At 42.6% G+C, this 27,645-nt stretch overlaps 1 protein-coding gene across 1 annotated transcript in view; it reads right to left on the bottom strand.

The window, feature by feature from the left end:
- Positions 1–20,331: 20,331 nt before the first annotated feature.
- Positions 20,332–27,645, bottom strand: part of ST8SIA1 (ST8 alpha-N-acetyl-neuraminide alpha-2,8-sialyltransferase 1) — a 130,881-nt gene continuing 123,567 nt past the window's right edge. The window contains exon 5 of the mRNA XM_074586813.1: positions 20,332–22,712. Within this exon, the coding sequence (XP_074442914.1) occupies positions 22,226–22,712 (487 nt within the window). The 3' untranslated portion in view covers positions 20,332–22,225. The remainder of the gene's footprint in view (positions 22,713–27,645) is intronic.

Below are 27,645 nucleotides of genomic sequence, written 5' to 3'. Positions count from 1 at the left end.
CGGGGGGCTCCATCAGAAATCTCCAAAGCCTCTGAGAAGAACAGCATGCTGACAAGAGAAATGGAGACAGTACCCTCAAGTGACTTTCCACCCCATGTTTTTTTGGCTCTAGCACCACTTTGATAGCTTCAAAGTAGTCTACTGTAATGACCGTGATCAATAACACAATCTGTTGAATTAAAGTCAGTTCAAACCAAGGTTAGCTATCTGCTGACTTTACGTTAGGGATGGGATCACAAAAGCTAGTGGTGACACTTCATGACAACTCATACTTCAATATATTTCATTTCTACCGATAGCAATTGACTGGGAGAGATACAGCAGGACCGCAAAAATCAGCTGGAGAGTTGCTGGTCCCAGTTGGGTGCTATTAAGAGGCACCTTATCTGCCAAACGCCTGTGAAGAAGTTGAACTAAACTGTGTGCCTAAGCTCAGGATATATAGTGCCAGCCATTGTTGTAGGATAAAATTGAGAGCAATATATTCTGAAATATACAGTATATGGGTTGGGTTTCTTTCGGTGGCTACATTTTATTTTATTTGGAGGGAGAAGGGAGTAGAGTGCCTCCCTTCAAGATGTCATATCCAATTTCTGCAATTTCTGGCAATGCCAGTGCTGCTTTTCATTGGATGAGCACTCTTTTTCAATGGCATGGATATGAATCAAGTTTTAGAATATAAGGTACTATATGGGAGCACTGTAAATGCTGATTTTGGTGCACTATACTGTACAATGCTGAAAAATCTTCCTGTACTTTAAATGGATAAACTGCAGTAGAAATGTGAAAGGAAGAAAATTAAAGGGACAAGGACACCCATTATGCTATATTATGTTATGTTTTTATCATTACACAATATTATTTGTATTGCGTTTTCACCTAAAGATTCTGGATGAAGTTGTAACACTATCAGGCTAAATCTAAAGGAAGGGAAAAAAATTTACAGGTAGGAAACAGAGGCACAATGGGATTTTTTCAGCACCGGAGGTAGAAATTCAACATGGACCTTCTAAAGCCCATGGTAAGAAAGAAAGGAATAAACACATCAAGGGTGTAGCTCATCTGATCTAGTTTAGGACAGTCACCGCACCCCAGCGATGCCCATTTCTTCTCACTGACTCCAACTGGGCAACCTCAGGAGCCACAGCAGGATTGGGTAAGGTGATGAGGCTGCTCCAAACCGGGGCAAACTCACAGTGCAGCATGAGGAACAAAATCAGTCTTCTTTGCCTTCGCTTCCTTAGCAGCCTCACACGCTTGTGGCTGCCTGCTCCAGTTTGCTCCCTCGATCTTCTTTCTGTCTGAAGACCTGAGTACAGACTGTGTCAGAGCAGAGCACACCCTGGAAAAATGCTGTTAAGCTTTAATATTAACACTTAGATTAGATTCAGGACCTTCTTACAGGTGTGATCTGTAGAGGTACCTGTGAAAGTTTCTATAGAAACACTCAGTGGATTACATCAAGCCAAGCTTATGCATTTACTCCAGCTTTTTAGTTATCCTTCTTCCCTCCCCGAGAAGCATTCAAAATTACTGCTATAAACGTCGGAGGAAATGTACAGAAAAGTATATCTGAAAGAACTACATTCAAAGCACAGTAAATCATAAGCCCAAGCATTTCAAAATTAGAAATGCAAGAATTAAGTTTGTCTGTGCAACATCCAGCTCCCAGCTCCTTCCATTTCCCTTGTGCGCCTGCACTGTGACTTACATACATTTTTTTTACTTTTTTCTGAACAGGAATCTCTTCTTTGTATGCTGAATAAATAGTTATTTATACTTCTTTTTCATTCAGCGCAGTTGCCCTGAGCTGTCTAGGGTTCATACCATCAAAATATGCACTGATGAAAAAGCATTTGCTTTCTCCAGGCTACTTTTGTGGCATTTTCCCTACAGCACCTGCCTCAGTCTGTCAAATATCTTTAATGCAGAGCGGCAGTTTTAGTAATGCCTGTAGGGATCCAAGTGGAAACAAGTGGGAAGCTGAGACAACGCGAAGCCTGTGACCAGAGTTGGGGGAGCGGGCAGGGAGCACCGCAGTCGGCAGGACCCAGAAGGGAGGCAGAAGGTTTGAGACCAGAAAGAAGTGGGGGGAGAAAATGGGGGGAGACGAAATGGAGGAGAAGGCGGCAAAATGCGGCGTACTCAACAAAATTGGGAAAGATGAAAGGTCTGAGAAGGGCTGGGCTGGGCAGGCGGGAGTAGGAAAGGATCTGAAAGGCAAAGGGAAAACCAGCCTCACCCACCGGAGCCCAACCCCATGGAAACATGAAGGGAGGTAGACCATCCGCCCGGTCCCAGCCACCCTGGCCCTGTCCTGCCAGCCCACAAAGGAGATACACACCTGTATGCCATCTGGTTGCCCTCCTCTGCATCAGGCTTGAGCAAAAGAAAATTTAGACTTGCAAAAGGAAACCGTGAGGTCCCGTAGGCTGTTGAACAGCCCCACTGAAGAAATAGCAGCAGTCTCACCAGGCAATTTGTTTCCAAGTAGGCAGGCCAACAGCGTCAAAAGAAGTGCTTTTACTTGAGTCCATCTGGAATGAAAAAGAGATTTAGGAGGATGTTCTTCCTTCTCTTGTAACAACACTAGTATGATGTAATTGCTCTTGTCTCCTGCAGTTCATGGAAAACAAAAGGCAGGCTCTTCTCTTGGCAGTCCCATGTCACAAACGTAAGAGAACAGAGCTTCACATCTGGGTGCTGTAGCACCCCACAACCAGACAAGTTTTAGATTTGACCCTCCAGGTCCCACTTTGTCACACAGCAGTATTAGTGGTGTCTCTGCTACTCACAGCATAATGCAGGTTGGAAGGGGTTTCTGGAGCTCAGTCCTAACTTCAGGGTTCAGGCAGGTTCCTCAAGCCTTGTCCAGTCTCATTCTGGATGGACGTCTCCAGGGGTGAAGACTCCACAGCTAGCCTGGGGGCCTGGTCCAGTGTCCGACGAATCTCATAGAAAAATGTTTTCCTTATACCTAAGAGAAGGTTCCTTTTCTGCAGCCTGTGGGTGTTGCCTCTTATCCTTTCACGGTGTACCTTTGAGAGGAGGCCGACTCTGCTGTTTCTCACCCTCCCAGCAGGAAGCTGAAGAGCACCATGAGCCGCCCTGGCAGACTTCTTTTGTTCAAGCCGAACAAAGGGGCATCTCCCCCTCTTCTCTTTGGGTTTCCTGTGCTCCCACGCCACAGCCATACCAACTTTCTCCGGACTCACTCCAGCTTTTTAGTACCTCTGTTATACTAGGGCATCCAACAACAGACATAATACTCCAGAGGCAGACTCACAATTACCTCACACAGGAAAAATCCCCTACCTCAGCCTCCTGGCTACGCAATGCAGTTGGTGTTTATCATTGCAAGCTCATGCTGTTGACTTAAGGCTCAACTCGTTGTCCACTGGAGCCCAGGCCCTCTTGCTAAAAAGGCTGTACCCTGGCCTGCTGGTGTCTGTCCCATGCGAAAAGATTTGCACTTGTCATTTTCTATCAGCCATGAACTTTGCTGACGGCTGATATCTCTAACAATTATTCATCCAGGCAGCTAATAATTCCAAGAGCTGAACCACGTTTGACAGGCCACATGCAATCCAAGCCAAAAGTGCCATGTCACTCAATGAACCTAAGGCCATACCGCTGTCACTCATGATTTCCTTTCGTTGTCATGTTTTTGTCACTCTTCCACTGTCCTCAGACATGTTCAGTATGTCGCCAAGGGTGGTTTCTCTCATTGAGGATTTGTCAGTAACCAGTAAGGGTTTCAATGGCGATGAATGGTAGACTTGGAGATGGGGAGGGTGAGGAAAGCAAGCGGTTAACGCTGAATGGCAAAGCGCCTGATCTACCATAGATGGGTTATCAGATTTTTTAAATTGCCTTTGCTTACAGTACATGTTCAAACTGTTGAAGCCTTCAAATTAAATCTTTTTATAACTTGAATGAGATAATTTTTGAGAGATCTAGGTTCTAAAAGGGACTCTGAAAAATACATTAACCCGAGATAAAAATGCCCAGTTATGGCATAGGATTGTGAAAGAGATTGTGATAGAACTATTTCGAAATTTGTGTTGTCTCTCCCATGCATATTTTCAGTCTCATCTCCTTACTGGAAAATGTTACACTCACTTGATTTTCAAGTACTTTGTTTTATTTTAAAATACCTCTTTTTAAATTTAAACACCACACGCAGAGTCTGATGATGATTTGGCATACACAGTTGTATTTTATTTTTAGTATCATGACAGATCGTTTCTAAAACAGGGATTCTGAATAGCTAGTCCTCATCATCTATAATGCTTCTCTTGTAGTAAGCTTGCATAACACAGTAAAAGAATGTTCCCTTTCTTGGGAAAGTACTCCATGTCTTATGAAATATTTTTTGTATAATAACATGGGTATCGATTAATTTCAACAGGTACATCTGTAAGTATCACCAGTTTTAATTCTAAATAGTGAATACAAAGTTCCAAGAAATCCATGTGCATATGCTACCTGAATATTATCCGGAAACTTTTTTGCGGTACTGATTTTTCCTTTGGCAGTATATACATGTGCTTATCTATTTTTGACCATTTTGCAAGTTGTTTACATTGCTGGTACTGATTAAGAAAACCCTACTTCTTACACTCATTTATGGGTACATAATAAAGTAAAAGTACAAAGTGGATGAACTGACAGATCAAAATATTGACAGTACTACAGGAAGCTTTTTGAGAACTGGATCAAATTGGGTTGACAGGGACTAAAACACATTACAGTCTTATTCCCGTTAAATGACTGGAAAATAAAAGGAGTCTATAGCAGAGCGGACCAGAGTCAGTAATTCCATCTCACAGTATCTTTCAAGGTAATGAAATTAATTCTTTTTCTACTTTAGAAAAGAAGCCCTTACAGATCTTTTCACAGAAAGTATTTGTGCCCTAATGTTCTTTCTAAAAAATATCCAAATGGTTAGGGTTTCTATTTGGATTTTCTACTTAGACCTCTCTTTAGTCAGAAGTCTACTCCAGGTATCTTAAGAGTTCTCATCAAAACCGAGGATGTATGCAGAAATGAAATAGAACATTTACATTAAAAAATAAAACCAACCAAACAAAAAAACCCATAAAGACAAAAATGTTCTAATTTTATATTTTAGTTTCAGTAGCTAAACTCAACAGAATTGGAGATCTTGAGGTTGCCTGGGAAGAGGCTAAGAGCTGGAGATGAGTAAGGCATGATCTGACAGCCACTGAAAATAGTGAAAAGACACCTGGCAATTTAATATCCATAGGATTCTAAACCTTCCATCTCAAAAAGAAAGAAGTAGGACCAGAAAGACTGCAGGGAAGAGCAACAGGCATAAGCAAAGTTACTGGGTGGCTTTCACTAAAAAAAAAGACTAACTAGGCTAGGGAGTCTTAGTCTGGAGGAGAGAAGATTCAAGGCCTTTGGTCTGATAGACGGAGAAGAAGGTGCACTGCATGATTGGAAGTTAATTACCACACTGAATGGGCAATACAGGAAGGCGCGTTATGAAGCATCAGTTTAATCAAGATGAACATAATGCAACCTCTCATGGCTGTGGTACACTTGAAATATTCTCTAAGCATCTACGGCAAAGCAAAAAGTCATGGTGACCTGTGACTAGCATTCAACTGGGTGAACTTCTATAGGCAGAGCAGCTCTTTTCTTTCAAGACTCCAATTCTCTCTGCTAGAATTTTTCAAAAAACATTAAGAGTGTTTTACTCTAACATCTGTGAGAGTGGGAAAAATTAGTCCTTGTTGACAGATCGCAGCAATTTGACATAAAGAGATTAAACAGTTTGAGGGGGTAGGCAGGCAATCTGTAGCAGAAATCACAAGCAAACTCTATTCTCTTAAGTCGCATGTGAGCGTCTTCTCCTGAAAACATCTACTTGAAGTTGTTATTTGTATTCCATATAAACCACTTTCACGGTCACTAGGAAGACAGCACATGCCGTGCATCATCTGCTACCTGATGGAGGCTAAAATCTCTTTGTTGCTGAACAGGCTTGAGCAAACATGCCTCAGCCAACTGGCAGATCCCCCCTGACACAGCAACTTCATAAAACTTCTGAACGGAGTCAGGCACAATTGCACCAGATGGGAACATGTCTGTTAAACCATACTTATTAACGTCACAATACTTACATTGCAGTGCTCACGGACAGGTGATCTTTTCATTTAGTTGTGTATTTTCTACCAGACATCCAGATCAAGCAATGGGTGATATGTAACACCTGCTAAAGTGCCACGAAGAGGTGAACTGGGAAAGTACGTAAAGGAAACAGATACTCAGAAGTTAATACCCTCACCAAGCCACCCAAGCTGGACAGTGGGTGAAAATCTGGGTAGAAGAGGATTTAAAATGAGATACCAAGAGACTTTCCTGCATTGGATAGGTTTCTTTTAACCCAGCAATGACCTTCCCTATGACATTCAAGGATCTCCTGTCAAAGCCAGATGGAGAGAGTCTGAGGTACTGATACTGTTGATGTTTTGCCTTTCCATGGAACATTTTCATACAAGGAATGAATATTAGGTCATTAAGGCTAAAGGCCGAGGAAGAAGAGGCACAGGGCTAAAAAAATATGCCTGCGGTCAGTGGTATAGCTAAGGTATGATTCCCTTCCAGAGATAAAAACTTAACAGTAGCTGCAAGATATAGCTTTCAAGTAGCACTTGACCTGATGAAAGCGAGATGTAGCCTCAAGGACTTGAAGACTGAACTAGGTTTCCCACCGCCCAAGACAGTATCGGCAACGTGCACTATGCAAAAAACAACACAACAGAGAAACCCTGTGCAGAAGCTTCCACCCATTGACAATCCACCTGGCAAAAGTCCTCAGAGGAAGGGAGTGATCATTTTTTGAGCCCCCGTTGATACTTGTCCCTCCTCATAACAGGAAGAAATCTAGTGAGTGACCTTGAGGGAGATGGTACATTCTGAAAATAAAGAAATATTAAATGAGAAGAACAAGGAATTCTTATTTACTCACTGGGTAGGAAAATGCATTTAGGGAGAGGAAATAAACGTGCTGGAGAGCCAAGGAAAGTTAAGGCATCGTCTGAGGATTTCTGTCCTGGGACTTCAACCCCAACTGGCTTCAGCAATTTGTATCTGAGTGAATCAGAAGTTAAATGGTCTCTCATTCATCTTCTGTTCACAGTTGTTTGAAAAAGAACAATTGTGGCTAAAGGAAAGGGAGCTTCTGTCTTCCCTTAGCAAAAAACATCTTTGCTATGGATAATTCTTCCAATAAAATGAAAATGGAGATGCTTGCTTTTTGTATCTACCAGGCTGAGGAACCCTACTCCAACTGTCCCTGGAATGGCCAGGACCATTTCATCCTATATCTTCCATTGGTGGGGGAGTCAGGGGGATGTTTAAAGTGAGGGAGGATATTTTCATAATTTCAAAAGGAACTCTGTATGTATCAAACTCCAGCTATCTTGAAGAGGTTTGAGCACAGAAAATCTAGCTTTTCTGGCTTGAATATCTAGAGACATCTAAGATAGATCAATCTGATGTTTAGATACTAGAATCACCATTTGCTTTAGAAAATGTACTCAAGACATCTTATATGGGTATTAGATTGAGAACTGGAACATCCAGTCCAAGCAAGTGGGATTCAATTACACTGATTCAAGTGCAGAATGGGAACCTCTTTGACAAAATGCCTGTGTGTCCTTGGGATTCCTACGTGCACCCAAAGTTGTGTTTCTGGGTTATTCTGGGAAGGCAAAAATGTACACGTCCAGCCCCAGGTTAATTCTCAGACTAACATTGTAGATAAATTTGTCTCATTGACTAAGCTACAAGGGAAAGGAATTGAGTACGCAGAATAACCAGAAATATCAGATGAGGACAATGGATGCAAATCTTGACGTGACAATAGACTATATGGGACAACATAAAAAGGAAGAGGAAATGATCTTGATTGTTTGGACATACTGAGTTAGAGAATGGGGAAAAGAAAAGAAAAATAAACCCCACAAATACTACTTTCATTTCTTAAAATGGAGATATTTATTTGTTAAGATAATTAAATCCAAATTATAAATAACATAATAGGTACCTTTGAAAAATTCCATCAAAATTAAACAAAACAATGAGCCTGTCCCTTCTGATCATGCTCATTAAGACTCTTCAGCTATGAAAAAAGGCATGGACTACTACAAAATTGAGATTTCTTTCTGTCCACTTGCACGAATATTATAAATAAGACTTTCCTTATAAAAATCACATGAGATGCTTGTGGCATATTTTGTAAAATGCAACTAGAAAAAGACAACAAGATACTGTTAATAAATAATACATTCAATAACAAAGCAATTTTTGCTACTGAGAGACATCTAGACATTTTGGGGTACAGTCACCATGAAAACACCTGAAAAAGAGACATTCTTCAAAGGAGCGCTGCACACTACTTTAAAATGAACAAATCTACTGACATAATAGAAAATACATTATTGCCGGGCAAAGAAAGACAAACCCTTAGTCCTTGTAACAGTGTTATCCGACAGCAAACATTTGCTACATTGGAGAGAATTAGATCGAAGCCCTAATCACAAGACTCTAAACCACAACACGCTTCGTGATGTTTAACACACTCCACACAAGTACCTTTGCCCCTGGTGTGCCAAAGTGATGGTAAGTCAAGGAGATGTTTACCCAAGGGCTCACATCATTTTGACACAACATCCAGCCTGTAGCGCTTACATACGTCATAAATGATACAATAAATATTACATGCCAGTCACTGGAGGTAAGACAAATCCATGGACTTACACAACCTCAGAGGCATAATGGTTTCCTTAGCTACTTTAAAACCACCTCAAGACATTGAACTACCACGTTACCATCACATTTTCCAATAAACTGGGCAAGATAAGAAGGAACGCAAATCAAAGTACTAGAATTACACAAGGGCAAAATTCACCAGCTAACACTGACATCCCACATCACATTGCTCCTTTGGAAATATTGTGTGAGAGAGCAAAAAGGGCAATTACGCCCAGTCCTTAAAGAGACAGGAGACACCTTGCATCTGTCCTGCCTGGGCTATTGTATACCAGCATTACTAGAAACCACAGACTGATCCCAAGCCAGCTTGTTTTAACCAAACGCTGAACTCCTTCCAAACATACGGTTACGGCATGGTATGTTTCACCATCGGTTCAAGCATCACTTGCTTGAGCACCCCAGGAGGAGGAAAGGCTAGCCCTCCCGCTCACAGCCAGCCTTGCAGATAGGGCCAGCTACAAAGCAGCAGGTCTGAGGCGTGCAGATGGTATGAGAGGGAAGGTGAGAGCAGGGACCTTGGAGCTACAGGTGGAGGCAAGCAGAAGCCAATCGTGATCCTCCCAGCAACGCTGCCTGGGCTGCTTGCCTTCACATAACCTATTTTGTTCCCAAAGCAAAACACGAGGGAACTGGTATAACCCCAGTGACGAGCCAGCTGTGGGTTCCCTGCGTGCCTGTGGCTGGGCAGGTATTTCAGGATCGCTGCAGCCTGGGGATAAGGGAACAAATGTCAGGCCCTCCTGAAATCACTGACTTCTCATAAATACCTCAGTCAGGTAAATTCAAAATTAATAATTTTGAAAAACCTCTGCCTGGCCCATTTCTGTTCCACTGAAGCTCAAAACTCCTTCCTCAAGTTGCGCGCATGCCTGTGCCTACAAGAAACAGAAGGGAGCTCACGGCATTTTAGGCTGCACTTCAGCTTCCAGCCATAAGCAAGCAGCAAACCGCACCAAACCAGAGTCACTTTCTTCCTGGCACAGGAACAGACTATAGAATTCCATGGGCAGGAAACACACGGAATGGCATCATCAGTGAGCCCAACTGCTCTCCCTGCCAGTGCAGCCCTACGAGCCCACGCCTGGGAAGAGGTCTGATTTGCTGGAAATGCAAATAGTTTTTCCCTTACAATGCTGGAAGGAAGCGTATTTAACTTTAGGAAGAGAGCAGGTTTTTTTATTACCATCCTAACGGTAAAGCTTACGTTACCGGAATCTGAGTCTGTTTGCAAAAAGGGAGAGACAGACAAAACTGCACTGCAAAAACCGATAAACTATCTTCTTTCCATTTCACTTCTCTTTTCGGTATTTTACCACTACAGAGCTCATACTAATAATCCAGCTCATGGACACCACGACATTCAAATAAAAACACATGCAGTCTTTTACATTCATCATCATCCGCATGCTACATTTCACAGTTCGTTATCAAAGCAATGTACCACTCTATAAAAATATCGCAGCGAGGCACCTTTAATTTCCTTCACATCTGTGTTTGTTTGCTTTTCTCTTGAGCTTTCAGAAATAGCCAGATGGAACCAACACTGACCCAGGTTAAAGCAAGGTGTCTGGTATGCGTAAGAAACAGAAAGGTTTAGAAGTCCTTAAAGGACTTGGACCGTGAAGGCAGGATTGCTGCGTCACCGTGAACTGACAGAGCTGGAGAAGATGAAAATGACTCTACAAGATTTCAGTTGCTAACTTAGATACTTACAATTGCTCTTAAATACATCTTTTAAGAAAAAAATCTGGGTTTCTAAATAAAAATAGGAGACATTTCTATCCTATGCCAGGGGTGAAAAATTAGAATTTAGAGCAAACTGTTTGCACATTCAAACTTGCTCTTGACCTGTAAGTGGCTAAAGCATGGCATGAAAACGCTTTGCACTGTCTTTCCTCCCACAACAAAGGAGGAAGAGCCTTGTTGCTGTCACTGTTGCACTTGAAGTTTCTTCTGCTTTTAAGAGGGCCCAGACACCTGCTGGCTCATCCCTCAGCAGAGGTCTCGGCTCCACTGTGGCACCGGGAGGCTGCAGTGCGGAGCCGCTTGGCCGAGGGGAGCTGCCAGCACCCAGCTTTGGTGATGAGCTGCTCAGGACCGGGAAAGGCAGGGCTGGAGACAACATAACCACGCTCCATGATTTTTCAGCTGGGAGACAACTTCTCGGATTCAAAACTGTCCTTGCCAGCAGGGTCAACGAGGCTGGCTGTGTCTGAGCACCCGGCGGCCCATGCCACATCCTGGAGAGAGAGCCCGGAGGAGGCTCCTGCTCAGCCTCCACCAAGCGAGGGCTGGGACAACACTGTGCATTTCATCCGGGGCTCGTACCACCTTCCGCTGCCCCGCTGGCTCCCCTCTTGCCCGAATGGACTGTGAGCACCCAGCAGCCTCAGGAATAGCCCAAATCCCTGTGCCAGCCTGGCACAGCCCAAAGTACAGCCCTAGCAGCGCCCCTGAGCATCTCCCAAAACCCCAAGAGGTGCTGGAGCCAGGGGTTGCCCTCTGTGCCGGGGCACAGGTATTCAGCACAAGCAAGACAAGACCCAGGCAGTGGGTTTTAATGCCTTGCTTTCTCACCCAGACAGTTCTCCCTCAAGAAGAGGATAACCCAGCTACATTTAAAATGCAGACTACCAGTAAACTCTCCAGTGGAACAGAAACCTTACTGAATGCAATTCCTGGGCATAATAATTCAGGTATTGGACGACAATCTGAGAGATATTCACTGAGATGCCAACAAAAGAAAAAATGAAAAATAATGCAGTCAATGGAAAGAATACACGTACCAAAAACAAGAGGACAACCAGACTGATACTGATTTCAGTTGTTTATATGTTAGTCTAAGCTTGTAACTTCCATGAGACATAAAATGAAAATAAAAAATATTTTTATCACCGTGGCGGTTACACGCCATTATTAAGAAGGTTTATTAAAGGCCCCTTGTTTTTCACCAAGGTTGAAAGCAATTTTGGAAATGAATTTCTATTTTATTGATGCTTGATTGACTATGAGTGCACTAAGATACTGAAAAGATTCAAGATTTGCATGCAATTTAGGCTGAAACACGAAGAATCTTACAGCCAAGACGAGATTTTATGAAAGCCAGAAGAATTTTTAGCACTCAAAGACTTTTAACGGTTAAGAAGAAGATAATTTGTTGAGACTTCATTGTTGATCATCATATGTAGAGTCATAAAAAGAAGATACTGTGCACAACACAGGAAAAAAGCATAAGACCAACATTTTTAAGTCAACCAGCATCTGAAACTAGAATTGAGTCTTAGATATAAACTGTCGTTACAAAAAAATGAGAATAAAGAAATATTTCTTCCCTGCAAAAACTATCAGAAAAGAAAAACTGCAGTTGAATAGCGGGGTGAAAAGATCATATCATTACATCAATAAAGTCTAACAAAATTATTTAACAATGAGTGGAAACGCTAGCAGGCATCAAATCCATCATGAACAATAAATTACTTGAGGATATCTAATTCCCAGATACAGCCAGTCAATGGTGAGGCTTCGCACTACAGAAAAATCCTTTTTTCATTTTCACTCGGCTCATACAATGCACTTGACAGATAGAGCAGCGCATGGATCGCTTCTACGCAACTTGCTGAAACAAGGACATGACTTAGATCATGATTTGATTTCAGACTGTGACACCTTGGCACAGCAGATGTTTCAAATGCAGCAAGATATCTGTGTTACCGAAACAGCCAAAGAATAGCACAAAGTACGCATGATGTACACTTGTGGAAAAAAAATATCAGTAGCTTACAGAATAGGAACCTTGAACTAGGTAGCATAATCTGGCATTGCTTTAAAATACCTTAATTTAAAAGTTTAGTCCGATGAATTCCCTTAGATTTGAGAACAAGCAACTGGTTAAAATCCAGGCAATTCTATTGATTTGACAGGAGTGAGAGCTGTAAAAGAGAGCAGAGAATTTGGCATATAAATTGAAGGTCAGGGCAGAGAGAAGAAAACCTTCTTCCCTCATTAAAATGCATGGCTTTTCACTTTCCTACAATCTATGTGTTATCTGAAGGTAATGTCATAGAATCATAGAATCGCTGAGGTTGGAAGGGACCTTTAAGATCATCGAGTCCAACCTTTAACCTACCCTGACAAAAGCCACTTCTAAACCATGTCCCTAAGTGCCCCATCTACCCTTTTTTTAAACACCTCCAGGGATGGTGAATCCACCACCTCCCTGGGCAGTCCTTACTATACTTACTAACAGGGAGGGTGGATTTAAACACAGAGGTATAAATTCAGTCAGAAAAAAAAAGGTTGGCTTGTTTGCTTGTTCTCACTGTTCAAAACAGTGAAATCTATATTTTATAAAATTTCTGGTTTTTTGACTTTACTTCCCAAGCATGAGTTAACTAACTCTCAGAACATCTAAGCTAAACACATTCTCCATTCACCCGACAGAGAAATCACTGTAGGAAGAAAGATTGCAAACGTTCTAGGTTAAGTTGTATTGGAAATAAGAAAGCCTTCATTTTAGTTCTGAGTTAATGCAGTAATTAGTACCAGGAAGATGTGAAATACTGCATACAAGCTTGCTTGCACTCAGTATTAATAAACCTGGAGTGTTTTATGTGTCTCTGTTATGTTTTTAGGTTTAGAGCCCAGAGGAAAGTTCACGGGAGTGCACAGGAGATTTTAAACGACTTGTGAACGCAGCAGGTTTCACCCCAGTAAAACAAGAACCCAGGGAAAGAGAAGCGAAAGAATAAAGACCTAACACCTGCTAATAACTTTAGGTCACAATTCAGCCAAGCATTTAAACACATGCTTGCATCCCTTTATGAGAAATCTTGCTTATTTATCTCCTTTCTGATCTTTGTGTAGTTCTTCAGACACCATGACTAAATGGCAGTACATAAACAATAACAGAATTCAGAAGACCTGAACCTCTGTCCCGAGTTTGTTTTTCTTTCTTTTTTGGCTACATTTGGAGTATAACATTTAATTTTTTTATCTAAGGACACCACATGGAGCAGTCTAAAATTGGAAGCTCTGCAGAAGTTCGGACTTGAACACAAAGCTAGAGGCGCAGAACAACTTGAAAACCAGGGGAAACACTCACGTATCTCTAACATAGCGCTTTTTCAGTTATCAGTGTATTTTAGGAGAAAAGAAATGGGATCTTTTTTCACATGTAAAATTTGTGCAATTTTTTATTCATTAAATGATTTTAAAGTAATTCTAATTAGTGCTTGAGCTATAAACTTCAGGCTACCGGCTAGTTTGTTTACAGTTATATAATTGTGTGCCGATATATTGTTTGGGTAGTCTGTAGAGACCTCTAAAAAGGGCTAGTAAGGGTTCTGACTGACACTTCATTCCATTTCCAATGCATGGTGTAGAGCGCGAACAAAAGAAAAATCTACTGTTTCTGCCTGCGCACGGAACAATTCTTGGAAATGCTTATGGGGTAGGAGTTTTAAGAGCACTGAATGCTGACCTAATGCAATATTGGCTCAATGGGGATTTCATGATTGGTATAAATAAAATCACAGTAAGTGTTTTTTGGAAGTCCTTGCCCTATGCAGCATCATGCATTCACCTTCCAGTGACCTCCTCATAGATGCAATGTCTCATACTCAGATAAAAGGGCTTTCGCATACAGAGAAGTCTGTTTTATAACAGGCCAAACAATCCAGCATGACCAAATGATAACACTTAAGGACTTATTTCAAGTTATTTCAATGCTCGTTTCAGTTTTCAGTACCTTCGAAGTCCGTTCCTTTAAAATTAGTCAATGTATGGTCTTCAGGAACAAAGCCCTCGCTTGAAGAGCCCTCACACAACTAAGAAATACCACTCAGCATATGGGAGACATCGAGCAGGCAGAGCTGCAGCTAAAATATCTTTTTTTTTTTTTTCTTGTCAGTGCAGCACGCTCTGGATCATCTGCTGAAACGCTACGGGTCAAGAGGCAGCAATCAACGTGTGTGTTTGCAGGAGCCCTGACAGACTACTCCAAAACAGCATTCTCCTGAAAACCGGACATCTTCTGTCAGTTTTCCGCCGCATACTGAAAGCTATGGGTATCCGAAAAGAAAACTTGCGCACTTTTGAAAAGGGGAGTGTTTCTTTTCATCGCACGTACAGACTATATAAAAAAGTGTTCAAGCATTTTCTACAAAAATTAATACACGTGGAGAAGAAAAAGAAGTTGTGATTATGGCACTCCCGCAGCACACCAAGATCCTGGTCGAAGACATCCGAGCAGGGACTCAAATCTGGGTCTCAGTGCTCCAGATTATACTAGTCCAATCAAAATCTCTTTTCCTCTGTGCATCTGTTCTCAGTGGAAATGTTTCCTTTACTACACAGATAATCACACAATAACAAAGCTCCTCGCAGGATATGTAGATACCCTAACTTCTTGGTAAGAATTTAGCTTAAAATATACTATGCATCTGAAATTGCTCCCTTCCAATGAACAGAAAATGATGCAACTCATCTTTGCTATGGGCCCCATCTGAGCAAAACAATTCATTGACTATACAATTAGAAATCAACAGGAACTATTCAAAAGGTACTTTAGTGTTTTATTGAACACCAGGTTATTCATAAACCCAGAGAACAATTACCTGTGGCGTTGCTCTCTTATACTCACTTTAGAGTCACTCACAATAGTTAAATCTAGCGTAAAAGAAAAAAAGGGTTTAACTTGGAAAGTGAAGACACCAAATAACACAGTAAATTCCAGGTGGTCCGAGTGCTAAAGGTTCACTTGCCTCAGAGGGACCCAAACCGGATAAACACTCAGCTCCACAGAATGCTGACCAACTCAACAGCAGCAGGGAGTACACACAGATTATTTTAAGATGCAGTTTTAATAGGCCCTTCTGAGACTTGCCAGGGATCAAAAGTGTTTCAGGGCAAGAAGCAGGCTGGTCTCCAAAGGGATGAGCTGCCATCATTTCCAGCAAGCCCAGCACTTCTGGCTGTGAAGCAGGAGAGGGCTAACCTTGCCACAGGTAATTATCTAGGACCTGCTCTGCAACAGCACTTCCGAAATTGTACCGAATCTAAGCGGAACCACTCCGGCGACTGCCAAATCCCAGCAGCAGTCAACAGCCTTGTCCTTACCTGCTACCGCCCTGAACGTACCTGCTGCCTTCACATGGGTGAGGGCTACTCACTGTCCCCAAGCCCCAGCAGCATGCCAGGGCTGGCTGAACTCAACACACAGCTGAACTCCTAAGAGAGGGCTGGCGTCATCCGCATGGACTACCAGGAGCAGGCCACCGAGCCGCATCCCCCGCCCCATGCAATGCCTGAGCACCGGTTAGGACACCATCGGCGGGCACCTGACAGAGCCACAGCAGTACGCTCACGAGCAAACTATGCACCACTAGGGGAAACGCTTGAGGTTGCGCTGGGCCCTGCACAGCTTAGCCTTACAGACACAGCTGGGGTGGTTTCAGTCTTGTGGAGACCTCCAAATGCAGCCTATATTCAGAAAAAAGCATGAATTACCATCTGGAGATGCCCATCTCTCCTGACTGTAGAGAGAACCTATGCAACCATTTTCAATTAACAACACTTTTTTTTTTTTTTTACAGCTGAAAAGACAGAGTGAGATTCATTTTTAAGTATACGCATTAAGCTGAAGAGGCTGAATACACTAGGGCTCAACCTGCTGTAATAAAAAAATGAAGAGAATGAACAATCAGGGAGGAATAAGTAGCTGCTTAAGTTCTCATTGCTGCCAAAGAAATATCAGCTAGGGAGAACAGGTTAAGCCTCCTGTTGGGCGTTTGTGTTGCACTTAGGAAAATGAGTTTGCTAATATTTAATAAAAATGCCAGTAAGTCTTTTACTAATTGTTCTGTTCAAAAACTACCAAAAAGTCAAACATCTGATAGATTCCAAGTGATGAAATTGGGGAATTCAAGGAAAGAGAAGCTAATTTACAATAATCACTTTGAAAAGTGCAGCCGCCTTCTATCTTTTTCCTCTTCTCCAGTGATAGAATTACCAACGCGTAACTGAAGTCATGTTTTCGATTTGGAGCTAACTCTTGTTGGATTTACCAACACTTTAGAAGAAAAGATGGTTCAAAACAACAAAGTATATTAGCTACCTTATGGCTGATTTTTTTAACTCACACTTCTAACCCCAATGTGGATGGTTATCAGGAAGGACAGAACATAGAGATCCTTTAGGATGACACCTTGGGGCAGAAATACAAGTCCAGATGATCCCAGAAGGAGATCTGATGGAACCACATGACATTAGGAGCAGGTCCCATTAGGGAGGTCACAGCACACCAGGACAGCCACAGCCCCCAGAAAATTCCCCAAATAGCCATGGAGCTGGTGGATAGGCATTTCTGGACAAGGTCTCGTTAATTTTGTTTACTAGGAAGTATCAGCTACCAGAAATCCCACCATATCATTTCATAAAGGAGACAAGTGACTTAGAATAACGGCTGGTTAGTCCATTTTATCTATGTGTTTCGGGGAGAGTGGCAGGAGAGAAGGGAAAGACAGATTTTTCATCACAATTCATTGTTCCATTGTATTTCCCTTTCTGTTTGATCCGAGTTTCCCCTCCTCATCGCCTTTTGCTTTGCTGCCATCCTGCAAAAAGCCATTGGTAGGTCATAGGTAGTTCATTTTTTCACAGTCACTACCAGAAGAAAATGTCCTACTGTTGCTTAGAACTGCAGATCTTTATCAAGACTTGCTACGCTCCAATTTGTTACACCACCGACTTGATCTTCCTTTTTTCCAGCATCATCCAGCTCTTCAACAACTGCCTGTCCTTCACATAACCTGGACTTCTTCCAACACTTACTAATCTATCGAGCTGAAGAAAAGAACCAGAGCAGGCAGCAAACGGTGAGACAGCATTCACCTCCTTCAACGTTCTCACTCCTGTTCTCCTCATTAACCGCAGGCAAGGGCGAGACAGATATTAAACCAGCTTCCATGAAGATGGACAGAGGAAGGGTTTTACGTAACTATCACAGCTCAGCCGTTCAGTTTTAAAAAAGCAGATGCTTTGCTTAGTTTCAGCTCCCATGGAGGTGCGAACTCAGCAGCGTACGCTGTGACACCATTTTGATGAAGCTAACAAAAAGGTGAAAGTAGTCAAGTCGACAAAACAGCCAGTATTTCAAAATTCTACAAAAGTCGAGCTGTAACTGAGGCTTGGACCTTTGACTTTTGTAGCTGCTTCACCCCAAACCTGTTATCTTCGTTTCAACAAAAATATAAAAATAGAACATTCATGAACAAGAGTCCTTAGTATGATAGCAAGGTCTGTGCCAAAATTATAAGTGTTTTTATTCTCATGAGCACACACAGCCCTTTCTCTATGATTTTAGTTTGCTGGCTTCTCTTTTGCTTGTCTGTTTTAGAAGGAGCTCCAAAGGCTTCGTAATCAACAGGAAGGAGAAATTTTACATAGCTTTGGTGCAAGTTCAAAAACTGATCTTGATTTACTCAGAAGCATATACACCACCAAAGAGATTATATCTAAAGCGATTTCAGTGCTGAGTATCTTCCATGTACAGCTCTTGTAAAGGAACTGAACTTACTCTACTTAGAAACTTGGGGCAATGCTTCCTATGCAGAGCAGTGACTCCAGAGTCTGTACCTTGTCACCTCTATGATAAAATTAAGAACTAAGAACATTAATAAATCATTTGGCCAGTCTGAACTAGTTTTTATTGAAGATGAACTGCAGTATCTTTCAACCTGGCAAAGACTTGTGCAGCTTTATCTACTCTATTAAAGAAATTCAGAGAATTTCCGTGGCAGGGGAAACAGAGAATCTAGAGTAGGAAATTTCACTAACAAAATAAACATCAGGATTTCAAGTCACTTCAAGGAAAATACAGCAACGCAAGCAATGGGATGTGATTAAGGGAACTGCCATCAATGGATTGGAATCCATCAATAGGTAAATGCTGGATCGATATAATCACTCTGACCAAAGTTTGCCATGACTGTGAGATGCTGATTTCTCACCGTTAATACAGTTAGCCTCCTGGATTGGCCTGTGCCTGTCTTTAAGCAGAAGTACTGTCGTATCCCATGGTGTGACCCCCTCCTGAAGAAGGGCACAGCTTCAGTCACTTGCATGCAGTGCTATATTTCACATGAATGATCCTATACGTGGATCCTCGCCCCTCCTAGATTTAGACAAGTCAATCCTCACACTGAGCAGCAGCACGGGCAGAGAGTATTTGCTCCGATGTTTCTGTCAGGCAGCTGCCATTTCCATGTTCCCAGCTGCTTTGCTTTTGCGTTGTGTGTGTGTGTGCGCTCTTGCCACAAAACATGTGCAGGACTCTCCTGTGTCCCTTTTTACTTGCTGGGCAAAAGGCCGATCGTTCACCAGTGTTTGCACGGACTGACAAGTCGGCCAGCTAAAACAGGTTGTGCTCTCTCAAAAGGGGCATTTATTTCTGGTTCTCTTCTTTCCTCGGCTGCCAGTTTTCTGGAAGTTACAGAAAATTATTTACCCTTTAAGCCTTTACTTCCCCATCAAACACAGTCGTCTTTGTAAGATGCAGTTATATTCACTCCACATAAATGTGAATAGAGACAGAATTACCAACTTCTCCAACACCAGTCAGACATCACACACAGTCTCGGTCTCTCCTACTCCCATAGTTTTTTTGGAAGCTATCTCCTTGCAAACGTCAGAACTGTAGGCATCAGAAGGGACTCACAAAGACCGCAGGCCACAGGTTCGGTCTGCCTCAGTCTTACGGAGGTGGGGAATACAAGATCTCCAGATACCCAGGGCACCAGATGAACATGAACAAGCTAGACATTACGAAACACTGCACAGAGTTTTCCTACAAAAATACATGTTTTTCTCTTGTTCTTCTAATCCGATTATTTTCCCAAGGCATGAAAAAAAGGATTACCAAAGGGTTGGACAGCCGTCAGAGAGGTTCAGAACTAAATTCCCAAGTATTGGTAAAAATACACAAAAACGACCAGCAAAGAGGCAGTTCCCCGCTACTCTCCTCATTCCCTCCTCCCCCCCAAGGAAATACCGGCATCCTGCTGAAGTGCCATTTATCACACCATATTTCAGCTGTTGTTCTCACAGATAACATCATCTTTAAAGCACTAAAAGGCGCAAAACTTGATGCGTACAATAAAAACCATACAGGCACCTCTTCTTCTCCAAGAAAGGCAGCTCAGTAAAATTCTGCCATAACAAGCAGTAAAGAAAATATTTTACTTTCAAATTTTTCAAAACTTTACTCATCAAATCTATGATGAGTACCCACACCATAGATAAAACAAACATAATGAAAGGGAACGAACTATCAAGTGATGTTCCATCAGCGTGTTGACTGTACTTTTAACAAAAATATGGACAAAGATAAAATGGCTTATAGAAGCACATTCAGATTTTAACAGAACAATCTCTAGAACACTGTTCAATCCAAATCTCCACGTTACAGTTTAGCACTGCCCTGTAATCCTATGGAACAGTGCCCACTTTATGCTCAGAATATCCATATTTAGAAAGAAGATTTTATTATGAAACACAGGTTCAAAAAGCAAAACATGATTATTTTTTTCCTTCATAGATAGTTGAATTATTCATATTTTAAAGAAGAGCCACGGATTTTGCTTTTTTTTTTTTTTAATTATAACTATATAACTCGCAGCTGGTAGTCTACAAAGAGAGACGTTGAGATATAAGACGTCTTATGATAGGACACACCCCCCCAAAACGCTAGCACTTCGGAGCTAAAACAGGTAGCACAGGAAATTGTTGTGGAAACCTGATGATAGTTTTGTTGTTTCAACACTTTGACTAGAATTTCAGCTACTAGTGACGGAAGGATAAGAAAGAGAACACTGGTCTGGATTTTAAAGTTAATGGTGATAACACCTTGCAGTTGAAATTGCACCATGGACCGAGCTGGTATTCTCTTCTTGTCCTACAGTGCTAAACCAAAGAAAGCAAACAAAAAGATTTCTCATTTACATGGCGATAGGACCATCTGCTGCCCAAGTAATAACCCAAAATAAAACAGTCCTTCAGGCGCTGCGCTGACCGGAGCAGCGCTCGTGCAATGCGCACGCTGACATAATTCACCCACTGCGAGGAGAGAGGCTGCTTTACGTAAGGGCCTGCTGTTTTCCTTTGGTTTTTTTTTTTTTTTTTTACTTTTTTCTTGCTGGCTACGCAGTTTTTCAGTGCTCCCAAAGGCTGTTTCATTTTATTTTTCAGACTATCTTTATCCAGATACAATCTTGCGAGAAAAGCACAAGTCTTTAAGGCTAACGTTACAATCCAAGCAGAAGAGCTAGTCACACACAGAGAAAGGATTTTTGAAGCTTCAAACTCGTTTTAAATGACTTACATTCATTTCTGCAGTTTTTCTGCTATAAGCAAATGACGAACCTCATTCTGCGTTCCACTGAACACCTCAAATCCCCTTGAACATTCCATGAACATCTGGAGTCCAAATGAATACAGAATTAATCCCCAAGGCCGGACAGCAAAACAGGTCAGGAACCATCCCTGCTACAAAAGTCACTGTGGAAATCTTGCGGCAGGTCAACCGAAACCAGGCTGCACTTCGCTACTGGCTTTGTAACACAAGTTTTACTTCCAGACCAACTTCCCTTTACCAGCTCTTGCCCACAGTATAGCCTTAGCGTAGCTACACGTGCAATGACTTCAGCTATCCTGATAAAACCTACAGCAAGCAGGCCCACCCCTACTCAGTCGCAAGGCATTCCTAGGACACTCTCCTAACCAGATTCTTAGCACCCGTCACTCTCCCAAGAGTCTTTGGAGGAGTTGATGGTATACCCAGCTCCTGGGGCTTTTAACCCTTTCCTTTTCCTTCCATTGGGGGGGGGGGGGGGGGGGGAAGTAAAAGGAAAAAAAAAAGAAAGAAAAAGGAACGAAACAAAGAAAGTCAACAACACACACATGCTCTCCTACACACCCACGCGCACAGAGGGGGGAAAAAAAGGAAAAAGGGAAGTTGTACGAGGTGCCAATCTGGAATGAAATGGATTTTTGAACAGACAGTCATATTTGGCACTGTCAGCAATAGCTTGTGGGTGGCCCTGTGTCTCTCCGAGCCTTAATGCCCTTTTTACATCGGTCATTTAAAAACGTCCCTTGGAAAGTTCAGCTGTGCTACTTCTGACATTATTTTCACAATGCTGCTGAATGGACTCGATGGAGAGATTCACTTTCCCCCAGCCCAGTTCCATAAAGCACTACACATTAAGGACGTATTCCAATTGGCCTTCAAGTTGCATTTTTACGGTCCATGCAGATCCACGATTATTTTCCCTTTAAAAAGAATCAACAGAAGACAGAACTCCCTGTTGGAGAGCGTGGAAATTAAAAACTGCTGGATCTCCCAAACTGACTCCTACAATCCTCAGGCAGAGGACTGGATTAAAGGGTCCTCACATGGTTCTAGCTGCATTCTCAGTACACCACTTTTATGAAGAAACCAGAGCTGTAGAAATTCCTCCGGCATGGCGTGGAATCCAGAATCGGGTAAGACATTGTCATAGTAATGATGGCTAATAAACTTCCCGTGCAGGTCCACCGAGAACGGCCAGAAGCCATAAATTGTTACTTCTTCACACAGACCAAGGGCGGCACTGACTAGGAAAAGTCCCGTGGAAAGCCGTTTGGCGTGGATCCCTTTGCTCTTCCAGAACTTGCCGATGTCACGCAGGAAATTGGGGTTGGCGAAAAGGACCGCCTGCTTGGCACCGAAGTCCTCCAGGGTGTAATAGACACGTAGGGAGGGTCCTGTCCCTGTCTTCATGGAGAAGGCTGGCATGTAGATGTAGCTGTGGTTATACACCTTCACACTGTCCACAAATGCTTTTCGAGACCACAGCAGATTCTGGAACCTGTGAAACGAAAGAGAAAAACAAGTTATCACACAGAGGTTTTCACAGTCATTTCAAAACCCAGCTAAAGGCTGCTCTTCATACGCATATTTACAATTACCTGCACAGCTTTCTCGAGCCCAGAGAAAGTCGAGCCAAACTTCTCACTGTCTGACGCTGCCTCTCTTCCAAAAACACAAACCTGAATAGACAGTTGAAAACTCTCTGGTACCCTGCTAGCTCTGGAAACCAAAACATTTCTGATTTCATCTTTTCAAAAAACCCTGAATGAATACTGAAAGTTTTCCTGAAAATCAATCATTTTTAGTGACATTTTTGGTTTTGTCCAAAACCCAACTTACTTTTTTTCAGGCACGGGAATCTTTAAAAGAAATTTTAAAGCCTGTGTTGTTCTCGTTTCTTAAAGGTATACTAAAAAAAGAATCCAAGTTACATGCTGAACAAGCAATACCAAGAAATACTTAAATAGAAATTTTGGACTTATAAAACTTGTAAGACTTGTAAGAACTGCTTTTGTTATGTCAAGTTGTGCTGACACAATAGTTAATTCTTGTTCTGGAACTGAGAGAAATCTCAAAGAACATACTTTGTTACAAACAATAAAACAGAAATCAATGAATTTTTAGGATAAGTGGCACCACAAAAATTTAGCACCAGGCTCCAAATACTATTCGGAGTGGGTGTTTAAGACAGCATGATATACACACTACTATACCTTTCACGGCTATAACCTTGCCTTACCACATGCTTCTGGATATGCCAAGATGAATGAGACATCTGGCAGGAAATCCTAGGCCATTCTCACACACCAAAACCTGCACTGATGTTTGACCTGTCCTGATGTCTTGACACTAAACAAATCACATTTCAGTAAGATATTAAAGTATCCCAAACATGTATCTTGCGATGTAACCGATACGGAGATCACGCAGAGCCACAGGTAAAATCCAATACCTAAACCACAAACTTGCTAAGTAACACTCACTGTCCCAGCGTGTTGGCTGCATTGGAGGGTACCTTTGCATGAGAAAGTCACTATGATTTACACTTGATAACCTGCTTTCTTTCCGGAGTCCGCGTAATCTTCACAGCACCAGTAAGTCCTCCCTGCCTTTACGATGTGATGGTATCCGTAGACTTCATGGTGCAGGCAAAGTTCACTACCCTCACATGCACTCCTTTCAGGGCAGCTGGGCTGCTCTCCCGCACGTGATCCCTAATTTTTTCTCAGCTCCTGAGTGCCCACCTTGCCTTTGTTGGTGCCTCCTCTACCTGTCTCCTGCAGCTACAGCAAATGTGCCGTGACTCATTTCATGCAGCAGAATCCTCAGAACAAAAAACTTGAGACAGCAGCACTGGATTTTTTTTCCTCTCTCTGGTGCGGGCAGAGATAGGAACACGAATACCTTTTTTAAAGGGCTATGAAGAGATAAGTTTTATGTATAGAACTCTTTGAAACAACAGCAAGACTCACATACACAGCAAGATAACACAGGTTTAAGCAGGATGCCAGACAACCTCATGAAGCACCAGGTAAAATTTCAGCTGAAACAATTGTCAACAAAAAAATATAGCTTCAACAGCACTGAAGTGTCTTATGAACGTGTGCCAGTTTTTGGTTTTTTTTGAAGTCTCTGCTTTGGCAGAAAACTTGAAATATTCCTAATAAATTGAAAGCTGAAAGGTTTTGTTGACATTTTCAACATGCAATATTTGGTCTCGTGATTTGCTACAACTTTCTTTCAGAGTTTCCTTCAAGCAGGATTAGAAGAAGGCTGTTTTGAAGCAAACCCCCTGAAATCTGCCTGGGTCTTCATTCCTGTTTTGCTCTGCAGATCTGCTCCTACTGCGTGATGCTATTTGCTAATGTAGACAAAGCCACTCTCTTCCAATCAAGAAATCAATTCAACCTGAACGTACAAAACAAAACAATAAAAATCATTTCATAGCTTATTGCATTTGGCATTCTTTTCTGTTGAAACAGACAAGATACAGCTGAATATGGAAGGCCAGCCAAGACCAAGGTGCCCTGGCAGAAATTCATTGTCTGGCTGTAACTTCTCACGTGGGCCCTCTCACTCCGTTACTATCAGACGTCAGTTAACTAAATGTTCCCCAAAACAGGCTTTACCATCCTCTCTTTCTAAGGACCAGCAGGACAATCTGTCAGATTATCAGGTACAGGAGTTGGGTTTACCCTATCAAACTTGTTCCATTTCCATCAGGACACAGTCACTGAGGGTAAAAAGAAAAATCCCTAGCTTAATACTTTCAATATTCACCTTGGTGCTCAGAGCCTCAGCATCCAAACCCTTTTTTAATAACTCTGATTGAGTTTAAAAGGTAGAATAAGACCTGCAGCAGGCTTTCGGACTATTGCCCTCCCCAGAATCTGGGACATCCACTGGGAGGTGGGAGATGGAGGTTCAAACTTCCTTTCGCAGCAAGGGGAACTTGAGCACACAGCTTGACGCGATGGTGTCCCTGAACCTTGGCTGAGGGGAAGGCAGAGACAGGTCCTCTGTCACTCCTGGAAGCCGATGTCCTTTCCCACTTACAGCTAGTTAACAAATTTCCTTTCAGATGGCAAAATAGATGTGGTTATTCTAAAACTGCATTTTTTCAGCAAATTTACCATTCACAGAAAAGCACCGCGCAGCTCTAAGACAAATACACTAAAATTGCTCAGATACAGTCAGAGAGGGCCAGGAACTGGCTCTGAATATTCATTTGCTATTGTTGCCACAATGCGTTTACATTTCTTCTAGATGAACCTCCCCAGATGCCTTAAAGTAACGAGAAGTGAACGGCACTGCCATGAGAGCGGTGCATGGGACGGACTTCCTGCAGAAGGGACAGCATTTGTCATGCTACTGCAAACTGCCCTTCAGGAACATCATCACCCCCTGGAAACCCGCGCCTCGTCCCAGCGATCTGGATCGCAGTGTCGGTAGGCATCACGCCCAGTTCAACAGATGGACGTTACACAGGTGGCCAGGAGCCCACGTAGAAACATAAAACATGCTGATTACGGCTGGTCTGGTGGCCTAACACAGCCAAGAAGCTGCTGCCCATCTTGTGCTCCTCGTGAGGGGAGATACTAGAAGGAAATGAAATTTTCTGTTCCCCGTTTGTAAAAATAGGAGCCCTGTCCAGCTTTGTGATGTTTCACAGGCTGAGAAATCTGGGGACAAACACTGCGCAACAGCAAGTTTCTAGAAACGGTACTGGAAGCTCAGGTGTATTTTCCTTTAACTCCCATTCCAGACAGGGAGTCCTGCAGGTAACCCCATTCCAGTGGTGGCTTTGAGGGTACCACACTGCATCCATCCTGGCAGACAGCGAGGAGGCCTGAGAGAGACCAGGAGGGCTCTTCCTCTGCAGCCGACCAGCTCTGTAGCATACGCGTGAGAATGACAATCTGCTTTTTTTCCTGCTTATCCTGGCATGGACGCGGCCAGCCTGGCGCAGTCCTTGCATCTGCATGGGCACAAACGCCTTCCCTCGCGCCGATCCTCACCCAGCCTTCTTTAAACGAGGAGCCGCTGGCTCCTGGTTGCTGCTTGCCTCTACCTGACATGCTCTGAACATTGGGCACTCTCAGTGGCACAGCCCAGAAGCTCCTCCCCACTCACCGGGCTTCAAAAGAAACGCATCAAATGATCCAGCCCCTCGTGCAAGAGTGCATCTCGGGTGACATTATCTCCCCAGCTCAGCTCTGAGCAAGAAAACAGCTGAACCGCTTTCAGGGTCATCCGCTGACCTTCTGCAGTCAAGCTCACACAAACGCAGGGCGGCTTGCCAATTTAAATAAAACTGGATCTGGAATCTCCGGAGCCCTGAGCAGCACCTGAAGCCAAGTCAAGTTGCTCAGTAATTTGCAGTGATGTGTCCCGGCAGCTTGACGGCAGCCTGAAGAGGCGCTGGTGATTGTGAACGCGGCACGTTGGGCCCAGGCGCTTTGCTTCCACTACTCTCATTAATGGACAGCGAGCAAATAAAATCATCAGCAACGCATTTTTGCTGTCAGGTCCATACGACAGATCAACTTAAAAAGGACAATTTTCAACAGGCACGTGTGGGCACAGCTGCACAGATATCAGAGAAATAATTTCCTTGGTACCAGATGCAGTATTCCCTTAAATGCTCTGCTTTTCCAGAGAGAACCACGCATCCAAGAGAAAACTGCCAGAGTACATTGTCATGACAGTACAATCAAAGACTTAAGAGCTTTAAGCGTTTTGCTTTTTGTTTTTAATACAGTTTTAATGTTCTTATTGATGTTCTTTAGGAGATATTTGAGGACAGGACTGCTCTCTGGTACTGAGAGACGAACTCCAGTAACCACAAAGAATTTGCTGCAGTGACATTGAGCTAACCCGCTTGCAGATAATAATGGCAGCATTTTCTCACATCTTGGTTTCTTTTTAATCTCCCTGGAGAGTCGCTATCTCATGCCTTCGATATCCCAGTTATTTACTGGGTTGGCATCTGCAAAGTCACAAGTTCAGCGTCTTGGATTAATTGCAAGTTGGCTTATCAAAAAAAAAAAAGATTGAGTAATGAGGGGAACAGCTTGGATGTCAAAGAATTAGTGTATTATTTTAAAATTAAGACAAATAGAGCTCAAGGGAATAGAGCAGAAGGCATATAAAGACTTATGTATTTGTCCCTATGGCAAAGGATAACCTTAGAAGAATTATTTAGATAATTTGATGTCAGCATTAGCCAAGAATGATTTAGCAATTTGCTGCAGCTGTTGGAATATGCTTACAGATGGGGTCACAACAAGTCAGCTTGCAACCACAGAGCTGAACCTCCACTGCAGCGACAGAGGAGTTTTACTGCACTCATTTCTCAGAGCGCTTTTATGCTTTCAAATAGTGATGCCTTCCTCAATGCCCTGTGCTCTCACTCATATCATGCGCTTCTT

Source organism: Larus michahellis, chromosome 1 (assembly GCF_964199755.1).
Source record: "Larus michahellis chromosome 1, bLarMic1.1, whole genome shotgun sequence".
In the NCBI taxonomy this organism is placed as follows: domain Eukaryota; kingdom Metazoa; phylum Chordata; class Aves; order Charadriiformes; family Laridae; genus Larus; species Larus michahellis.
Note: the sequence above shows the minus strand (reverse complement) of the source record. Positions and strands in the feature narration are given on the sequence as shown.